Raw genomic sequence first — 22,353 nt, forward strand, 5'->3', positions numbered from 1 at the left:
TGCTAAAGTGCTATATCAAATATAGGGATTATTATTTGAAAAAATGTTTGTGGTTGAAAGGTGTTAAATCTGTATGATAAATCAAGCATGTTGCAAGCAAACTAGAGAACAGTAGAAAATGTAATATTCTAGTGTCAGATAATTGTGTTTTAAATATTGGTAATTCTAGATTATCACCGAGAGTTAGTTGATTGACTGATTGTCTGACTAAGTTAAATCTTGTCAGACCTGTTGTACATACATCACATTCTCCTAAGTATAAATGAAACAGATTTTGCTTAATAGGACAGAGAAAACTGAAATAAATTATGCCTCAGCTTTAACAATGTAATCCTTTACTGACTGTACATAAAGATTGTGGGTATCGCTGGTATCTGTGATTGATTAGTGAATTTCAGTTGAGAACTTATTCTATGCCTTTTGGAAGTTTGCCTTTACAAATACAATAAAAAATTACATTTGTATAGCACCTTTCACATTGGGAGGACGTCCCAAGGCACTGGACAGTCAGGGATTTGGACCCGAGCTGGGGATCGGGGAAGGTGGCGGGTTTGGGAGGATAGGAGGGTGGTCAAAGAGGACGGTTTTGAGATGCGCCTGAACTAGCTCCAAGGTGACATGCCTAGCAATGTAATGTTGGAATTGAGCCAGCCCTCTGTGGCAGGTTTGGTAGTCCAGTTCCTGAGCAAGGAGGGTCTGCAGTGTTCCAGAGCACTGCTGATGACAGCACAGCCACCCTGGCTCATCAGCAAGACCTAGAAGGGCAGACCAGTCACTGGCGGCAGATAGTCATCCCACTCAGCTTCTGTTAACCCTGTAAGCCAAAGCCCTAACAGGTAGAGTAGTCCCAGCTGGACAAGCAGCAGGAAAGCTTGCTGGACAGCAACATCAATGACAAGTTAAGCTGGTTGGTCTCCAGCCTTGGCTCTTAGCAATCTGCGCCTAATACTTTCCAGAATTTGGTAAGCAGGATGCGTCCCTCCAGGGAGAGAGTGCGCATTCCAACAATCTAGCTGGGATTTCCACGTGTACATGGGATTCATGGAAATCTCAGCTTGGTTTGGATACTCTTAAGCATGGTGGTGGGTTTCCGCATGAGTCAGACATCCAGCTGAAAAAAAAAGAGATTTAATGATGACATTCTCAAATCTTGAGAATATATTACATGTTAGAGAGTGGAAAGAAATTGCAAAGCTGCCATCTAATTTTAGAAGCTAAGCAAAGTGACCTTACATTTGGTACAGAGTATGTTTATGCGCACAAGATCCTGATAAAGGTAAAAATGTCCTGCTGTGTATTTCATGGGTAGTTTGAATATGTTAATTCTGCTTCAGCTTAAATTGTATTTGCAAGTTTTGTTGCTTGTGTTTCCTTCATTCTGTTAAACTATATATTCATGATTTTTAGTATTTACAACCTTATGTTCTAACTTCATGTCATCATTTGCAATGTATACTAATTTGCAGATTTGTATTCGTAGCTTGCAAAAACAAATGAGGATTTAAGTTTTTACATTTTCTAAACAAGTCACCAATTTTTGATTGTTTGCTCACCCATTATGCTCAGTTTCTCTGAGTCCCAAGTAAAAAAGGCAACTCTTATACCTGTTTAAATAATAAAAGTAACCATAATCAATTAAAAATCTAATTCATTGGCAAAAAGACTATTTAGTCTCATTGATGCAGAATTGGGACATGAATTAATAACACAGCTTGAAAGTGTCCCACTATCATTGAACGGAATGTGCCACTCACTACATGTACTTACCTCCATGCTTGCCTCTTCCCTTCATTTTATGATCAGCTTTCACTAATGCTACATTTTATTGTTTGTTTTGTTTAAAAAACTATTCTGAATCATCTAGTAGTAGAACATAGTAAATTAGGCTTTAAGTTTGGAAATTGTGTAATGATCTTAAACAAGCTAATTACAAATTTAAGTTCTATAGTTAAAAAAATCTAAATAGATTAAAAATTTAAGGAAAATTGAAAATGCTGTTTGGAACTTGTAAAATCGTTTTAATACACAAGATGTGTTAATTCTAAGGAAAAAATCCTATTGTGAGTAACAAAATGTATTTTTCCTTAAAATATGTTTGTTTATGTTACATCCAGGACATGATATCTGTGCAATACCATCTCATACCATCCCCAAATAAGCAGAAAAATGGAAACAAAGATAAAGACAAAGATGGGGATAAAGAGAAAGATGTTAAAGATGAGTTTGCTGATGCTCTCAGAGATATGAAGATACAGTGGATGGCTAAGTATGTCTTTAGTATATCCTCTAGCAAACGTTTATCACCATTCTAGATCTTGTTAGCATATCTTCTTTTACAATACAAAATTATATTTGTACAGCTCCTTTCATGTCGGGACGATGTCCAAAGGCGCTGAACAGTCAGGGATTTGGACCTGAGCAAGGGGTTTGGGATCAGCTGGGAGGGTAGGGTGGCCGAAGGCGCGGTCAGAGAGGAGGGTCTTGAGATGTGCTTTGAAGGAGGCGAAGAGAATTTGGGATGAAGTTCCAAAAGGTGCGGGAGAGAGTCTGAAGACCACCGATGGTGGTTTTCATCCAGTTCCAATCTTGCTTCTTCCTTGGTTGCCATAAATTACTTTTTTTTTTTAAAGTGCAATCTTTAACCTGCCCATTGACCTGTTTTGGGATTTACCACCATCTTTACAATACATACTTATTTAGCGTTTTCTGTTTATAACATTATTATAGATGGGTTCAGGCTCTTCAGTCAAAAAATTAAAAGGAGACTATTATATAGGAATATAATGTTGTTAATAGGGAACAGGAAGTAAACCCAGAACAGTACTTTAAATATACTAAGAGAGTGGGACAAGAGATTACACTTGGAGTATAGATTCCTTAGCAAAAACATTACAATCCTTAGCAGAAACAGATTACCAGGAAGGTGGTCAAAGCCAGTGTTCTGGATTTATTTGAAAGTTAGTGTTTTATTGGGAAGGTTGTAAGGTTGGTATTCTGGAAGGATAAGGTGAAATAGGCCGTTGTCTGATACTCTCTTGTCATTTTTATTCTCCATAGGTTGGATGTGAATGTCCTGTATGATGAGCTGAAAGAGGCTTATCCTGCTCATCTTCCTCTGTATGTTGCACGACTTCATCAACTGGACTCTGAGAAGGTCAGACAGGTTAAATTGAAAGTTTATATTAATTTTACTTTCATTAATTTGATTGTGTCAACCACATATAGTTATTGGACCTTAGGAGTAAAGTTTGCCATTGGTTATAAATAGTGCAGAGGAGCAGGAAGTGGCCCAAAAATTAATCTTCGTTAAAGAGATAGTTTGCTGTTGATCAATAAAAAAAAAAGCTAGTAATTGAGGTTGGGTTGAATAAAATGGGTTGTAAGGCTAGATTCCTGCTTCTCTAGGCCTATGGTTCTGTACAGTGTGACTATTATATGCATTTACTAGAAAATTTTGAAGTTATAAAAAGTAAACATTTTTGTAAGTGAATGCAAATAAATCTTATATTTGCGTACATACACAGTTTAAATACACAACCCTACTAAACGTATATAGTACTACTTAAATGCATAATTTATATTGACTATACACACAGCACATTACTTCTTTCGCCAGTATTCTTAGGGATGCTGAATTAATCTCTGGGAAACCTGATTTGTAATTTGGCATCCCCAGTACAATTTCTTTGTCTTATGTGCTTCCAGTACTCTTCTCAAAGTGCACTGTCACATCGGTTGATATATGAAGAGAGGCAAAACTATAATTAAAACTTGTGTTTTGTATGATTTATATTACATTGATTAACAACAACAGCTTGGATTTATATAGCGCACGCCGGACGGAGTCTCAGAGCGCTTCACAGTAACGGATCCCGGGGCTGAGCCAGGGGGAGGGGGAGGAAGGTGACCAAAGGCGCTGTCGAAAAGAAAGGTCTTCAACCGAGACCTGAAAATAGGAAAAGAGGGGGCGAGGTGAAGGGAGTGAGGAAGGCAGTTCCAGAGCCTCGGGGCATAGTGGCTGAAGGCACGGCCACCGAGGGTGGAGCGGAGGACTCGGGGGACGAGGAGGAGGCCAGACCCGGAGGAACGAAGGCATCGGGTACTGTTTTGAGGAGAGAGGAGGTCAGAGAGGTAAGGGGTTGCGGAGGAGTGGAGGGATTTGAAGACAAGGGTGAGGATCTTGAAATTGATCCTCTGGGACAGGCAAGGCAGCCAGTGCATCTCGCAATTAATCACTTTGGGATCTTTTTATTTATAATGAGTAAAACATTGTGTAAAGCTTTATAGATTTGTTTATAATCTAATTTAGGAACGGATGAAAAGACTGGATGAGATTGTGGTAGCAGCAGATGTTGTCATCTCGCATATTGATCAAACTGGACTGGCTATCCATCTAGCCATGAAAACTGATTGCAGACCTGAAGCAGCTGCTATCAAAAGGTGCATAACTAAATGCTATTAGTCATATAGGAGTAAAAAGTGCAACTAACAGCCAGTCTGACCAGAACATATATAGTGAGCTCTTGAGAGAGCCATTCTTGTTTGCACCATGGTTTGTAACTGATTTATTTTTACATATAAGAATTATTATTGTTCTATCCTCCAGTTTCTTTTTTCTTAATTTTTCCATTACTCTTGGGATAAATTATCCATAGTTCAAATTTACATGATGCGATGCTTTAAGTGTTGTAAAGGATCATTTTTTAAGTATCATAAGTATATATTGCTCCATTGTAATACAGCACCTAACGGTTTGCCATTTTGTGCCTTTCTTCAGTGACATGGAGAAACAGAAAACATCCCTGATAGATGCTCTGTGCCGGAAGGGCTGTGCCCTGGCCGATCAGTTCCTTCAGTTTCAATCACAAGGAGGTGCAGCCTCAGAAGAAATGAGCAGCACAGAAGACGATCCCAAAGGCAATTTCAAAAGCCTAACTGAAACTTTCAATGAAATCCTAAAATGGATCGAGTTGACTGATACTAAGGTAACTTTGTTTTTCTTTCAAAAGAGTTGTTTCTGTAAGGATTAAATCTCCCTCCCTCTTGGGGTTAATGACTGCATCTGGATGGTAATTTTCCTGCAGTAATATGACCATGATCTGGAGCTCATGATCTTGGGACTCATGAGCATAAACCCACCTTGCTACTCTGCACTGTTGTGTTCCAGGTGCAGGATGCTGTCACCTTTCTGCAAAATTAAACAGCTTGGATTTCTGCAGTCATTCTCCCTCTGGGATGGTTCCAACATCACCAAAATCACTTAGTGTGTCTCTTCTTTTAAATCAAATTGCATCATTTTGCTGCCATTTCAATTGAGAATGTTTTTCCCATTCTGTTGTCTTAAAGCCTTGTCTGAACTATGCCATTTCTTAATCTTTCATTGGCTTTCTTAATCTTGACCATTGTCACAATAATAATAATAATAATCCTTGCATTTGATATAGCGCTTTTCACGTCGGGAGGACGTCCCAAAGCGCTTCACAGAACACACTGTAAAGTGAATTGACTGTATATTTGTGGGCGAACGCGGCAGCCAATTGCGCACAGCAATATCCCACAAACAGTCGTAGATTGAAAATGACCAATTTATTATTGTTTTTGGTTTTGGAGGGATTATTATTAGGCTCTGTGTGGAGTAAGGAAACTTGCCCAAGGTTTCGCCCTCTGCCTGGAATTGAACTCAGGTCTCTCGCTTGCAAAGCGAGTGCTCTAACCACTGAACTACAGGACTTGCTTGGGTTTGCTTTTTATTTACCCTTCTGTAAATCAATGCAGTGCCATAGTAAATGGTTACTTGCTAGAATTATAATTGCCCTTTTGGATGTTTTCACGTTGCATATGTTCTGCAAAACTTTAATTTTGCTTAATCACCAGCTCATTTATGTGAATTGACATTTGTTGACTCTCAGTGTTACACCAAGGACTAAAAAAGTGACAGCAGTTTTTTTTTTGTATGGAGCTTGCAATGCCTGAACATTTTTATATTCGAGTGGCAAATTCATAGGCAGCAGATAAGCAGCAGATTTCATAAAGTAATAGTGTTCCAGTACTTATTTTAGAAGTTTATTTACTTATTTTAAAAAACTGGTAAACATATGTCTGCACTTACTGTTTGTTCCATCTAGTATCAAGTTAATGTGTATTTATTTTCAAATCTTTTTGAATAGGTTTTAACTTTTGCATACAAACATGCTCTGGTGAGTAAAATGTATGGACGGGCACTCAAGTTTGCAATGAAACTTGTAGAGGATAAATCAAGTAAAGAGAACTGGAAAAACTGTATCCAGGTAAGAATTAATTGTGTGGGAATTAATGTGGGAATCCTTAATTAGTCTAAGAAAGTACAAAAACTATTTTTTNACAAAGCACACAAAATTAAAAGAGCAGAATGTTGGAAACTGGGGAAGGGAACTGAATTGGATTAATCTATAGTGTATAAATAGTAGAGGCAGAGTATTAAAGCAATGTATTCTCATTGCTTTAATACTGAACCTAAGCAGTTTTCAGGAAAATGGGATTAAAATGTTTTAGTGATTTGTTCAGTGCTGTTTTTGGTAGAACATGAATAGTTTTGATAGAATTCACATCTTTGAATTTTCTCTTGTTGTCATAGACGTGTGATAAGCTTGATCAATGTAAAATACTTGGTACTTCACTGGTTCATGGTGGTGTGGAGTGTGTTTATTCACTGCACTAAACTTTTCAATAATACTGTATGTATTTTTCTTTTTGTAGCTAATGAAGTTACTTGGATGGAATCACTGTGCATCGTTTATAGAGCGTTCGCTTCCTGTAATGTATCCTCCAGATTACAGCCCTTTCTAGAATAACAAATGCTCCTCAGATCAAATTGAATGAAGCAAAACAATCTAGCTGTTTTTATACTTTTTTTTTTAAACGGCAGTTTTTTTTTTACTTTTTTGAACTTTTGTACAGCACGTTTTCATTCAGTGTAAGATGCTGTTGTCATTGGACGTGTCTGTTGCCTTTTGCCATTAGAGCTTCTCCTTTGAAAATGAAGCACACACCACTCGTTTTCATTGAAACTAAAGGCGAGAAAAGTTCCGTTTTGCCTATTTCTAGATGTTTGGAGGGATGGATTTGCGTGATTTTTTTATTTATTGGGCAGGCTGATACACAGGTTTTTAGAATTATCGTTTTGGCATATTTGGTCAACACGCGCTTATTGTCTCCAGGCCATCAAGTGTTTGCAACGACTGTCTCATTTCCTGATTTTTTAAAAAATGTGTACTGTATACATATATCCCCAAATTGTAGGAAATTGTGTGCTTTTAATGTAAAATACTATTCCTGGACTCTCCCTTTTCGCAGCATGCAGTATCCAGGAAGAACCCAAGTAATGTTAGCACTAGTGCTTCACGTGCACCAGTTTCAAAAGACGTAAGAAATCAAAATAAACTCATTGTGGCATTAAGAAAAGGTTCTAAATGTGTTTAGTGAAAAAAGGATGTTTGGCATTTGTGATTGCCTTCACTGATCAGTATAGGTAGGTTTTATATTTGTCTATTATATTATAAACACATTTCCTTTTAAAGGCCTTTCGTGCTTTTTTATTTTGCTGATTGGGCAATGTACCTTGTTGGAGGAAAACTAAACTGTCTGGGTAATTTTTCATATTTTCAGTACTGAAATTTTATCAGTAGCTAAAAGGGCTGAAATAAATAAATTTCAGCCCTTTACAAAATGTGCACTGAATAAAGTAACATTTTAACAAATTATGCTAATTAAACCTAATTTTCAAAATGAGTTGATTAGAAAGTATCCTGAAATTCCTGGTTGTGGGTAAGGAGCAGTGATCCAGGAGTGGTGTACGGTAATATAATACGTTACTTTTTCAGTATTGTGAATTCATGAATAAGTTCTGAATCTCACTTTGTCAAACAGGGAAAATACAGTTTACAATGCCAGTTACACAAACAAAAGTGCCATGATATTATGTATTCAATGAAATGCTATGTACCCTAAATCTGGACTCCTATCTATAAACACTTGAGTAAATATGCTTGAGGGTTGTCCATTGGCTAACACTTATGTTGATGTGATCATTCTGTTAATATGGGGGCTAGTGCACATATGGCTTAGTTAAGATTTCAATTTGAGTGATAAGGTTGTCAACCCCATTGTAACCAGTTCAACTTTCTTTTCTTGAACCAATATATTTATTGTTAAACCATGAAAACCAAGCGTTTCTCCTGTTGTGTTGCCACCAGTTTCAGTTTAATGTATAAATGCATCATATATTGTAAGTCCTTATACAGCAAGACATTATTAAAAAGCAAAGCAATGATACATAAAGTTTGGTCTTGTTATATGACTGTTTTGCTTTAGATCTTTTTATTTCTAACTTTTGTATTTTTTATAAAATATTTTGATTGCTTAATGGGGAGGGATATTTAGGTATTTACAAGATTCTGACATAAACCCTGTAGCTCAGTGGTTAGAGTACTCGCCTCGCAAGCAAGACAACCTGGGTTTGATTCCTGTGAAGGGCAAAATGTTGGGCAAGTTTCCTTACTCCACACCCCTTTGTTTACCTTGCAGTAAGTAGGAACTCGGTTGTTAGTCGATCGGCGGATCACTTTTCTGGCGTTAATAATCCTTCCAAAAAAATAATAATTTGGTTTCACAGGATTTACTGTGAAAATGAGTCACTTTGTAGGCAAATGCGGCGGCACAATTGCACACAGCAATGTCCCACAAACAGCCATGAAACGATGACCAATTTTATTTGAGCGGATTGTTGGCCAGGACACTGGGAGAAACACCTGAACAGGCGATTTAATATCTCATCCGAAAGACGTCACCTCTGACAATGCAACACATCCCAAGCACTGCTTAGACTATGTGAGTTGAAGTCCTGAGTTGAAGTAGAGTGAGCCTCTGTGCAATCAGCGTCTGGGAATACACGAGAAAAACATCTTCAGGTATTTTGAAGCTCTCAGCTTGAGTTTCCAGCTCTGAGTTCAACCCCTCTCCTGTCTGAAGAAAGCCAATTCTATTTTAGGGGAGAACATGTACTACTACATTCATGCCAGTAAAGTAGGTTGAATGCGTGCTAAATTGGATCAAGTAATCGTTTTTGTTTGAAACCTTGCTTGTAGATATGTGCTATTATGATTGTGGTTTAATACTTGGTTTAATACTGTGTCTATTTGCACTGACTTGGCAGTCAGTGTTTTGTTGCTGTTAACAGTACAGCGGATGCATTTTATGCAGTAGTGCGTGTGCTAATCTAAAATAGAATTGAGGGCTTTCTATAAACAGGAGGGGGTAAGCTCTGAGATGGAAACTGAAACTTGCAATGTTACAAGAAGATGTGTTCTCAGGCTGGTTAGCTAACTGCTGTGTCTACATAGCTTAGCAAGGGTCATGTTTACATTCTTATATAAGCCTGCAATGTTGCTGGGAATTCTCTCAGGATTCAGAAATTGATTAATTCAGAAATTGATTAATTCTTGCTTCTTCTCAGACAACGTGAAGGCGTAAATCAAATCATCCCACTGAAATACTATTTCAAATGAGAAATAATTCCTTTTAACTAATGCTATGAAATTGTTACTGGCAACTATATTGCAGCATTTCTTAAAATGTGTTCATACTTGACACCTTGTGCTTCCTGGCTGACACTATTTTAAGTATTGAAATTTCTAAATCATCTAATGTCAAGCCCTCAAAAATAGTCTTTACATTTTTTGAGTTTAAGTAATGCATAACCAAGATACTAGTGTTTATCATTTCATAAGAAAAATGGATATCTCTCAGTCTCCTGGCCAACAATCCTCAAAAACCAAGCCAACAACAACCAGGATAAACTGGGCTATTCTGGAGGCAGAGGCGGATTCAAGTTGGACAATACAAATTAACAGTTATTTAGCCCCTTTGACATCGGGAGAGCTTTTCAAGGTACTGGATAGGGTTTGCATCCGAGCTGAGGGTGGGGGTAGGGGGTTGGGAGGAGTGGAGGGTGAGGGCGAAAAGATGGCTGAAAGCGCAGTACAAGAGGAAGGTTTTGAATCTGGAAGCATCTCTTAACAACATCAATTACATGAGGACCTGGATGAAGCAATTGGTTATGAGTGAATTTGCTACAGGAACAGGAGGAGGCCATTCAGTCCTGTTCCAATTTATTAGATCTTGTCAGACCTTTTAATCCCAATAATCGGCTTTCACCATATCACCTTATCACACCTTTTGAGACATCTCAAAGCACCTCACAGAATATACTGTAAAGTGGTTTGACTATTTTGTGGGTGAAACATGGTAGCCAATTGCGCACAGCAGTGTCCCACAAACAGTTGTGGATTGAAGTGACCATTTTTTAAAAATTAATATCTCTGGTACACAAGTATCTGTGTTTCTTTTTAACATTCCTGTTGATTCCCCCTCTACAGCTTTCTAGAGCAGAGCATTCCACATATTCACAACCTTCTGTGTGATTTACATTGTCAGATTATCCTTGTCAGATAATTTTCTAATTACCTTTTAAAGCTTAATAGGGTTCTGTCTAAACCGCTATCCTAGTTAAGGCATTCCAAATCGTAACGACACTGTGTGTAAAAATAAAAAAAAAGTCTTGATCGCTCTCTTTGCTTTTTTGATAATTAACTTCAATCTATGGTCTCTTGTTAACGAATCACCAAGCAGTGTGAATAACGTCTCCCTGTTTACATTATCAAAACCCTTCAGAATGTTAAATGTACCGAGGAACACAGAAAAGCAATGATTTGAATAGTTATGTTTACGCTATATGTACCAAAAGCTATATTTATTCCAATTGCTCTACGGTTACAGCATATTGTCAGTCATTACAACAACAGCAACCTGCATTTATATAACGTCCTTCACACGGGGTAGCATCTTACGATCATAGTTAACAGTGTACAGAATACAAGGTGTGATTAACAGTGAAAAGGAGTGAGCCTTACAAAAGGATTTACAGAAGTGTTTAATTGGTAATCTTTTTGATGCCACATAACCACCTTTTGTCAGTTGGGTTGGATCTTGGGAGATACTCAAATCTGTGTAGGAGTGTACACACTCCACTAAAACCTCACCAGTGTTTTTTTTTCTCTGGCTCCAGATGTGGATGATTTTGTCAGGGTCAGCATTTATTGCTCATATCTGATTGCCTTGAGAGGGTTAAAATTTTAAATCATAGCATTGCGTAATTCCACTGAACAGCAGGACTGTAGGTTGAGCTTGATTTGCCTTTTAATTTCTTACAGATTGAGATAATCTAGGCTGCTCCCTATTAATCAACAGAAAGGACCTGCCCTCAAACTCCCCTCGGCTATTTTTACTGTCTTTATAATTTCTGAGCACAGAGAAATACAGCCCGTAAAATCTTATGGAACTAAATTGGTGAGCTGATATTGAAACTGCGCATTTCCTTCTAACCTTTACTCCACTTTCTTTGTCGCTTTAACAATTCGCACACCTGAACTTGAGATTTCTGCCAGAGTTGTAGTATTGAATAACTTTTTGAATTTTTCAAAAAAAGCATGATCTGAATCAAATCTTAATTTGTATGCCAGGAGTATGACACTGTCTGGGTGACAAAAATGCTCAAATGTGGCCATCAAGTCATTCAGATAGTCATGATGGTAAATAACGTCAGAGGCTAGGATGTAATCATAATGATGGACAGACCGGGGAAATTTTTTGTCTAAATCCACATTCCAGGCCAACTCCTTAACTTGGGGTGGATGCTTGCTTCTTCCACGTGTATTTCTCATAAGATTGACTTGCAAGTTTCCAAGCAGCTCAGACATGTCTGTGGCAGTCACGTAGGCACCTAAAAGGAATAAATAAATCAGACTCGCAGATAATTTTTTTTTAAAAAAAAGGATTATTTCTGCATCATTACTAAGTGCGTATCAGTAAACCAATTTGCCAGGAAAAACAATCTCTGAATTTTTTATTACCATTCATATAACTTCATCGTAAAGCGGTAGAGCAATAGTTACCGATGTAAAAACCTGAGTGTTCCTTATATAACTTGCATTTATATAGTGCCCTTCACACAGAGTAGTGTCTCGGAGCGCTAAACAGTGGCAGAGTCGAACGCTGAGGTGGGGGGAGGGAGGAGGTGACCGTTAATTGTGAAATAATTAATTGTGAAATAGCAATGGTGAGGAAGAAGATGTATGAGGATGAAAATACAAGTAAAATTACAAATGTTTCCCACAGTCAACTTTATACTGACCTAGTATTGCAGCCACAATAGACAGAAGTCCTGTTCCAGACCCTAGTTCTAATACATGTTTGTCATTGAAGTTGAATTCAGTCCAGTTGTTCTCCAGAAAATGGCACAGGTCAACTGCCTATGAGAATAAAACAATCACATCTCTTGTCAATAAGTTAATTTTTTTCCCTAGAAATCGACTCTCCCTTGCATCCTTCGAGGCCCTCTTCTTCGACCAAGCTTTTGGCCACCTTCCTACCTTCTCTGCCCTCCACCCTCCCTGATCCCAACCACCAAACCCCTGCTGGGATCCTAATCCCTAAATCTTGACTGTTCAGCGTCGGGATGTCCTGCCCATGTGAACGACTCTTTACAAATGTAATTTTGTATTATATACATCGAAAATATATATATTTCTTAAAAAACACAAGATGGATGATTTCAGTTTTGAAGTGTCAGTAAATTGTGTTAAACTGCACTCTTCCCGTTCTTGTGATCTACCCGCACCATCCCCTCTACTCAGATGAGCGGTTTAAAGGATGCCTTGTTATTAGACTTTGAGTGTTATAATCCTTATAATAATCCTTGCATTTGATATAGTGCCTTATCACGTCTTCGAGGCGTCTCAAAGCTCTTCACAGAATATACTGTAAAGTGAAGTGACTGCTTGTGGGCGAAAGTTAGAACTGTCACCAAGAAAGTGCAAGGGTGTGGCTGAGCACGATGAGGATCCTATTTCCTATCACAGTTAAGAAGCCAAGTGCCACCCTGCACCCATATGTCTAGATTGCTAAAGGCAGTGCTCGCAAACCTGTACCTTCCTCTGTAGCACAGTGCTTCAAAGCCCTGTACCATCACATTCAATGTAACTTGTTCCAACTGAGCATATTGTAGTAAATTTATCCAACTCCTATAAACCACAGGAGTGGGGATTATATTAGTTGTGCTAATTATTCTGCGTCACACTGATTTCCTTGCCCAAATCTCGATTCTGTCTGTGGTGTTTGGTGGAGTAATACTCACCCCTGGCCAAGTGAATGCTCCATAAGATTCAATAGATTCCTGGATACTGATCTCGTAACCTACAAACGTGAAATATTCTCTTGGAATACTCGTGAAAAAATAATTGGTCCTGTGTGGCTGTACAATCTCAGGTGCCTTCTCTTCAGTTAGCATTTCTGATGGGGAAAAAAAACAATATCCAATGAAAAGGACAGTATGATTTTCCCAAAAATCAATTTGTCTTAACCACAGTCACAAGATCACGAGGTTGGTTCACCTCATTTGATCCCATCTTTCCAAAATACCGACCCAGCTTCCCTTCACAATATCAAGGTGTTTTCTGGCCACTTTTTTCAGCTATTAGTTATCCTCTGGATAAGGAAGTAATTCCTGATGTCTGCCCTGAAATTGCCTTTACAACTTTAAACCTAGTTAACTGTTCTTTTGTTCTACTGTCTTGGTGCATCTGCAAATGTTGATTTGGCTTTACTTTTATTAATACAAGCAGATTGGAGAACACACCTCAAGATCATCTTTCATCCATTTTCCAATTTTAGTATTTCTGCAGTCTCTATCCTAATAACCTAGCTAATATACGGTATGTTTTTGCTCCCCCACATTGTGATCTGATTGCAATGTTTCAGAGAGAAACAAAAATGTATTTTGTCTCTTGACAACAATGATGCTGAAAGCTTAACTCCCTTTGTATTTCAAATAGTTCAACAAAATATTTATACACTTATTTAGCACTTTATCATGTCATTGAAACATCTCAAGCACTTTACTGCAGTGTAATGACTGTATTTTTCAGTGAATGCGTAACCGATTTACACACAACAATATCCCACAAATAGCAATGAAGTGAATAACCTAATCAGGGGATTTGTTGGCCAGGACAAAAGGAGAGGTCTTCTCTTTTCAAAGAGTGCCATGCTATCTTTATCATCGTTCTGAACAGGCAGATGGAACTTCAGTTTAATGTCTCATCCAAAAAACAGTACCACTGACAATGCTGCACTCCCACAGCGTTTTGTGCAAGCCTAGACTGTGAGCCCAAAGTTCTGACATGGGGCTTGAACTGGCAACCTTCTGACTCAGTGGTGGGAGTGCTACCAACTGAGCCAGACTGACACCTAGTGTATGTCAGAGTGAGAATTCTGTTAAGGAATTTGGTGAGAGTGGGAATTTGGTGCAGAGCGGAAAAGAGATGCAGGTGAGAACTTGTTTTGATCTCCTTGTAAAGGAGAAACAACCTGTGAGAGAGCTCAGTGTGGGAGCTTTTTCGGGGCCTGCGGGAGATTGGAGAGTGAAGTCGGGTGTAGAAGATGGGAGTTTCAGTTGGTCTGGACACAGGGCGCCTAGAACAAAGGTAGGATTCCTGAGGAAGTAGGTGTTAATTAGGTGTTAAGTATTAAGGAGTGTGAGCAAGGGACAAAAGTTGTGAAATTACTACTTTACCTATTTATCCTGAAATTGTTAAAGGTAAAATAGATTAAGGGGAAAATAACTAAAAACAAATAAAAGGTGAATGTAAAACCTCATGAATTTCAATATATATATATATATAATCCTAAACATTAAGTGGAGTATAAGCTAGAAAAGGATAATGGCAACACAGTGTGTCAAAGCAAAGCTGCAATATGTATTTGTGGACAGTAAGACTGTCCCTGATGGTCAAATCTGCGAGAAGTGTCTTGAGTCATTCCAGTTCAGGGTTTTTGACCTGAAGTGCACGTTAGAGAGACTCCGATGCATAAGGGAGGGCGAGGAATATTTGGACAATTTACTTCAGAACATAGCCACGCCACATAGAGAGATTCAGGAGGAGGAGTGTGAGATTGATAGCCAGCAGGGTAGCATTTACTTAGTAGAGGCATTCTTCTGTCCAACAGGTACAATGTACTTGCTGCATTGGATGAGGGAGAAGTCTGTGGGAAAGAATGCCTGAATGCAAACCAAAGAATCATAGAGCAGAAGGCAGTGCAAGCTGGGGAGGAGCAGAATTAGAAACGTTGTAGTTATAAGGGATGCAATCATTAAGAGGATCGAGGGTATCCTCTGCAGTTGAGATCAAAAGTCCAGGAGGGTGTGTTGTCTTCCCGGTGCCAGGGTAAGGGATATTTCAAAGCAGCTGGAAAGGAACTTGGAAAGGGAGGGGAAAGAACCAGTTGTAATCTTGCTGTTGTTGCTATCGATGTGGGGACCAATGACATAGGAAAGAGCAAGAAGGAGGTCCTGCTAAAGGAGTATCAAGAGCTAGGGTTAAATTTTAAAAAATGACCTCAAAGGTGGTAATCTCTGGATTGCTACCCGAGCCACGTGCAAATTGGCCTAGAGATAAACAGATCCGGGAAGTGAATGTGTGGCTGAAACAGTGGTGTGAGAGGGAGGGGTTCCATTTCATGCAACACTGACACCAGTACTGGGACAGGAATGAGCGGGACTGCTGGGGTGGGCTGCACCTGAACAGGGCTGGGACCAAGGTACTAGTGAAAAGGATAAATAGGACTGCAGAAAAAAAATTAAACCAATAAAGGCGGTGGGGAGGGTCTGGTGGAAACCAAAACATAAGGCAAGAGAGGATGAGAGCAATGGTCAGAATACAAATAGTGATAAAGATAACATAAATACTACAGAAAAGAAAAAGGTAACAGGAAGTTATCACAAAAGGTGTAACAAGTCAAAAAGTGTGAGAAGGAACATTGTCAGGGCTTATAGGGATGTTGGGGACAGTTACCCAAATAAGAGCAATGTACACAAATGCACGTAGCATAATAAATAAAGCAAGTGAGTTAGAAGCACAAATTCAGCTTAAAGGGTATGATGTAGTAGCCATTACAGAGACCTGGTTACAAGTTGGGCAGGACTGGGAGCTAAATATTCCAGGCTATAAGATCTTTAGGAAAGACAGGGACATTGGGAAAGCAGGAGGACTAGCAATATTGATAAAAGACACTATTAAAGCAGTGGAAAGGAAAGATTTCAGAAAGGCCGATCACTGTGGGTAGAATTAAGGAACAGCAAAGGAGGTAAGACTCTGTTGGGAGTAGTCTACAGAGAGTTGTGATGTAATAGGGAAATGTATAAATATGGAGATCAGGGAAGCATGTAGCAAAAGCAATGTGGTTATAATGGGAAATTTTAATTATCGCATAGACTGGGAGAAGCAGGACACCTCAGGTAGTAAAGGCAATGTATTTCTAGAATGTATTCAGGATAGTTTTTTGGAACAATATGTTTTAGAACCAACCCAGAAAACAAGCCATACTGGATTTGGTGATGAGTAATGAGCCAGAACTAGTTAACAATCTGACAGTAAAGGAACATCTTGCAAATAGTGATCATAATATGTATGAATTTAACATTGGATTTGAGAGGGAAAAGGTTTTAAATTTAAGTAAGGCAAACTTCGATAGGATGAGAAATATATTGACCACAGTAAACTGGGCTGAACTGTTAGTGGGTAAACCTATAGAGAGACAATGGGAAGTTTTCAAAAAAGTATTTGATATAATACAGAACACGTACCCTAAAATGCAAAAGCTCCAATCGTGTAGTTAAGCAACCATGGTGGACAAAAGAGATTAGAGACTGTATCAAGTTAAAAGAAAGGTTTACTCAAATGCAAGAAAAAGTGGGAATGCAGAAGACTGGGAGAATTGCAAAAGGTAACAAAGGGATACAAAGAAAGTAAAAAGAGGAGCAAAAAGGGAATATGGAAAAAAAACTTGCAAGGGATATTAAAACCAACAGTAAAAGTTTTTATAAATATATTAAGAGAAAGAGAATGGTCAAGAAGAATGTGGGTCCATTAAAGACAGATGTAGGTGAGACTGCAACGGAAAATAAGGAATTGGCTGACTTGTTAAATAAATACTTTGCTACCGTTTTTACAGTAGAGGACAAAACACCAGCCGTACAGGGGAACCTAAAAATAAGTCAGAGAAATGCTTAATAAAATTAATATAAATAAATAAAATGGTAAAGGAGAAAATAATGAGACTCAAGATAGACAAATCTCCATCCCAGTTTCCATCCCAGGTAGTTTCCATCCCAGGGTGTCAAAGGAAATAGGAGAGGAAATTGCAGATGATTCGTCATAATTTTTCAAAGCTCACTAGATTTGGGAATTGTGCCCATAGATTGGAAAATTGCAAATATCACCCCTTTATTTAAGAAGGGAGGGAGAAACCAGGAAACTGCAGACCTGTCAGCTCAATGTCAGTTGTAGGGAAAATACTGGAATCCATCATCAGGGACAGAGTGACTGAACACTTGAACAGGTATGAGCTAGTCAAAGAGAGTCAGCGTGGGTTTCTGAAGGGTAAGTTGTGTCTGACTAATGTAGCTGAATTTTTTGAGGAAGTCACTAAAATGGCGGATAAGAGAGTGTCTGTGGATGTCATTTATATGGACTCTCAGAAGGCATTTGATAAGGTTCCACACAAAAGATTATTAGTGAAAATGGAAATGCATGGGGTCGGAGGTGACCTTGTGACGTGATTTGGTAATTGGTTGGGAGGCAGGAAAAAGAGGGTAGGGATAAAACGAACGTTCTCTGATTGGTGAGACATAACAAGTGGTGTCTCCCAGGGGTCTGTACTGGGACTCCAGGTATTTGTGATATATGTAAATTACTTGGATGAAGGACTAGAAAGTTTTATATTCAAGTTTGCAGACAACACTAATCTAGGACCTGCTGCCTTCGTTCCTCCGGGTTTGGCCTCCTCCTTGTCCCCCGAGTTCTCCACTCCACCCTCGGCGACCGTGCCTTCAGCCACTATGCCCCAAGGCTCTGGAATTCCCGAGTGAACGCACATTGCTTGAATATATGCCGGGTACCTTGGTTTCCACCAGTAGATTCTGTTTCTGAATCCGATTCTGATTGTTCCTCCTCCTGCTCTTCAATGTTACATTCTTTCTTGCTCTCTGCTGGTAAATTGTCTGTAATGGATACAGTCTCCATGGCTGTAAGGTTACTGTGCATGGCACAAATCAAGTTGTTAACGGACAAGTTGGCATTTTGATTTTAAGTCGAACGGGGAGATATAATATATGGGTAATGGAGCCCTGCATGATTGATCATCTGACCTCTTCCCCCAACACAATTTAGATTAAGTAAAACATAGCTTTCGAACTCTCTAACAACGTCACTAGTAATTTCTGGCAAGAGTATTAACTGTTTTGTAGACCATTTGTTCCAGCAAGATTCAACAACCACCATAAGGGAACGGACAATTATTTATTTGGAGAATTGTAATCCAGGACATTGGGAAATTCCTTCTGCTTTTCGAAAAGTGTCATTGGTCTTCAATATCTGTATCAAGAATAAGCAAATCAGAGCTTAGTTTTAATATCTCATCCAAAGGAGCATACTTGTGGCAAAGGAACAAATCTTGGTCTCACCATTCCATGGTGCAGTGTGCTGGAACATTAATGGGAACAAGGGAAGGGAGAGAGAGAAAGAATTGCATATCAAAATTAAAAATTATGACCGGAGCCTTATTTCAATGTAGTTTCTGCTTCCTTAGTAGTGTTCAGAAACCGTGGCTTCAGCTCCCCTCTTGACTCTCTACTCACTCCTCGCTCCCGCCCTTCCCTCCCCTCACCCTGACCATTTCCCCCCTGCTCGGGTCCCGACCAAACTGTCCAGCGCCTTGAGACGTCCTCCCGACGTGAAAGGCGCTCTATAAATGCAATCTTGTTGTTGCTGTGACCAAACCTCTCTGTGGTGTCTCCATCATTATGAGTGCTAACTGAATCAAACCACTGTATAAAGCCTTTTGAAAGTGTGACAAAAATACTTTTCATTAGAGTACATTGAATCATGTGCACCATTTGTTTACAACTTAAGGTTTACAGCTGATCATGTTACCTGGAACTTTTTGTTCACTATTCTTCACTTTCTCCATCATTGTTTTAGCTTGCAGTACTACTTTAGGTTATAGCAGTTGTTAATACATTTGCAGTCAACATGTTTTATTTTGCACACAGAATATATGATCAATTCACTTTACAGTATATTCTGCGAGGAGCTTTGAGACGTCTTGAAGACGTGATAAGGAGTTATATCAAAATCAATAATAATAATATCAAAATCAAGGATTATTACTAATATTTGTTGTACTATTTTAAGTTATAATAGATTTTAACACATTTTCAGTTCCTGCCGCACACACAACATGCAAAGCCTTTAGGCAGAATCAATTTTATCTGTGTGAAAATGCAACTTTTCTCAAACTTTTTTTTAATATAATATAAACCCATTACAGGATTGACTCGAATTCAACAAATCCCCCAAAACATTTTTATCAACCATTAAACAAATTTGATTGTGTATATCCAAAGAAGTAAAAATTGTAAAGTTTTAAAGGTGAGGAAATATTGAATATTAATTGTTGAATGACTACAAGTGCACTCCATGTCATAGTTATACAAAACAAAAACTGATACCTGCTCTATTTTGAAATCAGAAGTGTGGAGATAGCCTTCCTTCTCAGACGTTTCAGCAGCATTTGAGTTGGACTGCAGTAAATAAAGGTACGCTCAAAGACCACTCCTACCCCTTAGCAGTCTATACAAGGCAACATGACCCACTACTAACAGAATGCACTTCTGTCTGAAGGAGATGGTTTACTGATTTTGGATGGGGATGTTGTTTGCAGGAATGTTCTAGTGAGGTTAATCCCTTTTGCACTTCACAACTACCATGTCATGGTGCACTGTCCCTCGGGGAAGGGTGAATACAACTTTGAAAAGGATTTCAGACTCAAATTAGACCCAGACCATCTCGAAGTGCCTCTATCACTATAAATAGTAGCACGTTTTTCACCACTAAATGTGTTCCACCACTAACTATCGATTACATTGAATTGTTTAAATCTAACATTTTAAATTATTGTTTATTGCTGTATTCTGCTGCTGTCGTAATGCAGAATGGCCCTCCAGAATTGGAACAGATCTAATAACAACTGATACTGCGTGTATTATCTTTTGCTAAAAGATTTAGTTAAATGTTTAGATGAGAAGTGCATTTGTGTTTTGGGAAAAGGTGCAGATTAAATGAGCAAATATTTGTGGGATGCAAAGGATTCTGCAAAGCATTCACCTCCCAAGAGTTTGATTCCCGGCAGAGCAAAATGTTGAGCATGTTTCCATACTCCGCACTCCTGTTCCTAGCAGTAAATAGAAACCTGGTTGTCAGTCGATTGGTGGATCGCTTTTCCGGGGGTAATAATTTCTTCAAAAAAATCACTCAATCCAAGACTGTTTGTGGGACACTGGTGCGTGCAATTGGCTGCCGCGTTTTGGCATAAAGTATATTGTCATTTCACTTTACAGAATAAACAAAATGCAAAATACTGCAGATGCTGGAAATCTGAAACAAAAACAGAAGTCGCTGGGAACACTCAGCAGGTCAGGGGGGGCTTTGCAAAATAAAGGGGGGGCTTGCAACAAAACAGGAGAATAGAGGTGCTAATAATGCAAAACAAAAGGGCGGGGAGGGCAGGGAATTCTTTTGTTCATTTGTTTTGTATCATTAACACCTCTTTAACCCATCATCCCCTATCCTCTACCCCATTTTCTCCTTTGTCTTCCTTGCCCTGCCTTTCCCCCTTCTCTGTTCACCGTTAAAAGCCTTTCCCTCCCAACATGCCCCAGTTCTGATGAAGGGTCAAGGACCCGAAATGTTGATTCACTTTCCTTTCTCCATAGATGCTGCCTGACCTGCTGCGTGTTCCCAGTTACTTCTGTGTTTTTTCACTTTACTCTTTGAGACATCTCAAAGATGTGATAAGGTGCTATATCAAATGCAAGGATTATTATTATTGTTATTCTGGACTGCTCTTGGCTAACATAAACCATTCACTTGGCATTGCGAAACCAGTGAGTCAAGGTTTAAGTATCTGTTAGTGAGCATGTGGAGACGTTTACTTTCCTGAGCACATTGCACAGTGCTACAGCTGAAACATATCCTGGCAACACGACTGACAGAGCAGAGGACTCAATTTCTCTCAATTTAGTAAGTTCATTGTAGTGCAGGGTGACCTAAAAAGGAGAAAAATAGATTTAATAATTGCAGGTGAAAAGGAGAGGGATTAGAAAATGTAAAATAAAGTTTTCCAGCAGGATTTGAGATGTTTGCAAGATAATAATAATATGCATACAGTTTCAAGGGTAAAAGTAAAGGTAATTATATTTACGGTAAATAATATGTGGTGAAGCACAAATGCCTTGGGATACCAGGTTCTTTAACTGTTGCTCTCCAGGCTCAGTTTAGGTGTGCCTAAACCTGTCCCATTTTATGAAGCTCTGTTATTATAATCACTTGGACTTCAGAGCAGAGCTGGAGGGAGGCACAACATTCTCAAAGGTTCTGTCTTTAGGATGCCACGTCTGTTCTTTAGAGAGGCATTAAAAATTCCATGATGCTGTTTGAACACAGAAATATCTTCAGTATTCTGGCCCCAAATCCTCTAGATTAATTGGTCAGTTGCTTTGCTGTTGCATTGTGCATTTGCCTAAAATCGAAATTCATGTGACAACAAATAGTGTAAAGCTCTTTGAAAGTTTTCATTTTCAAGAAAATGTATAAAGTATAAAGTGATATAAAAAAACATTTCTTGTCATTTTAATGTGATTACATCACTTTACCCCTCTTATATTGGGTTATTTGTGCACATATATTTGTGAAGCACAAAGATTGTACCCTATGAGCATTAAATAAATAAAACAGTTCCTTTATCAAAGTTTGCATTATTCATTGTAAAAGCAAACAGGAATTCATAAAAATCATATTGATAGGAAATGGTTATGGTACTTCTGGTTTTAATAAATTGCCTTAATCATTTACATAACTATTGACCAGTAAATTTACATTTTGAAACCATAATTTGTTAAAAAAATCCAGACCTCTTTGTTGCATAAAATGTATATTATTGCAAGTAACATTCATTCTATGTGTTTCTTCAGTCCTTAGGTAACATTATGGACAAAATAAAGTGTTTAATCACCAAACACTAAGGTTAAAACTAATACAGTGCTGTACCTACTACAGTGTAATGAATGCATGCTCTGTGCTGTCTCAGGGAGATACCTATGCACTGACAGACTGAACCAAATGTATTTCCAAACTACATTGTCAG

At 38.5% G+C, this 22,353-nt stretch overlaps 2 protein-coding genes across 5 annotated transcripts in view; one reads left to right on the plus strand and one right to left on the minus strand.

Moving 5' to 3' along the window:
- tpp2 (tripeptidyl peptidase 2) overlaps positions 1-8,487 on the plus strand; it is a 39,516-nt gene extending 31,029 nt beyond the window's left edge. For both annotated transcript variants that reach the window (XM_042333970.1, XM_042333971.1), the window contains 6 exons: positions 2,115-2,266; positions 3,058-3,154; positions 4,310-4,440; positions 4,778-4,985; positions 6,168-6,287; positions 6,736-8,487. In XM_042333970.1, coding sequence (XP_042189904.1) covers positions 2,115-2,266; positions 3,058-3,154; positions 4,310-4,440; positions 4,778-4,985; positions 6,168-6,287; positions 6,736-6,825 — 798 coding nt within the window. In that variant the 3' untranslated portion in view covers positions 6,826-8,487. The remainder of the gene's footprint in view (positions 1-2,114; positions 2,267-3,057; positions 3,155-4,309; positions 4,441-4,777; positions 4,986-6,167; positions 6,288-6,735) is intronic.
- A 2,266-nt stretch (positions 8,488-10,753) lies between these two features.
- Positions 10,754-19,821, minus strand: LOC103177418 (protein-lysine methyltransferase METTL21E). Of its 3 annotated transcripts, XM_007891557.2 has the most exons (6): positions 19,661-19,821; positions 18,614-18,632; positions 18,050-18,524; positions 13,229-13,383; positions 12,227-12,344; positions 10,754-11,815 (listed from the first exon to the last, which is right to left on the minus strand). In XM_007891557.2, exons 3-6 carry the CDS (start codon positions 18,192-18,194, stop codon positions 11,421-11,423), a joined length of 813 nt encoding a protein of 270 aa, XP_007889748.1. In that variant the 5' UTR covers positions 18,195-18,524; positions 18,614-18,632; positions 19,661-19,821; the 3' UTR covers positions 10,754-11,420. The 3 variants fall into 3 exon arrangements, with proteins under 3 accessions (XP_007889748.1, XP_007889749.1, XP_007889747.1); XM_007891558.2 differs by lacking the exon at positions 18,614-18,632 and having other exon boundaries at positions 18,050-18,186; XM_007891556.2 differs by lacking the exon at positions 18,614-18,632.
- Positions 19,822-22,353: the final 2,532 nt, after the last annotated feature.

Source organism: Callorhinchus milii, unplaced genomic scaffold, assembly GCF_018977255.1.
Source record: "Callorhinchus milii isolate IMCB2004 unplaced genomic scaffold, IMCB_Cmil_1.0 Scaffold4, whole genome shotgun sequence".
Lineage (NCBI taxonomy): Eukaryota > Metazoa > Chordata > Chondrichthyes > Chimaeriformes > Callorhinchidae > Callorhinchus > Callorhinchus milii.

What these genes read in the sequence shown, in the direction of transcription:
- LOC103177418 (XM_007891556.2), bottom strand. Translation starts at nt 18,194, where the DNA reads ATGCACAGTAACCTTACAGCCATGGAGACTGTATCCATTACAGACAAT. An exon ending in GAGCATTCACTTGGCCAGGG is followed by an intron (nt 12,345 to 13,228) that starts GTGAGTATTACT and finishes TTATTCTCATAG; the next exon opens with GCAGTTGACCTGTGCCATTT. An exon ending in TATTGTGGCTGCAATACTAG is followed by an intron (nt 11,816 to 12,226) that starts GTCAGTATAAAG and finishes TATTCCTTTTAG; the next exon opens with GTGCCTACGTGACTGCCACA.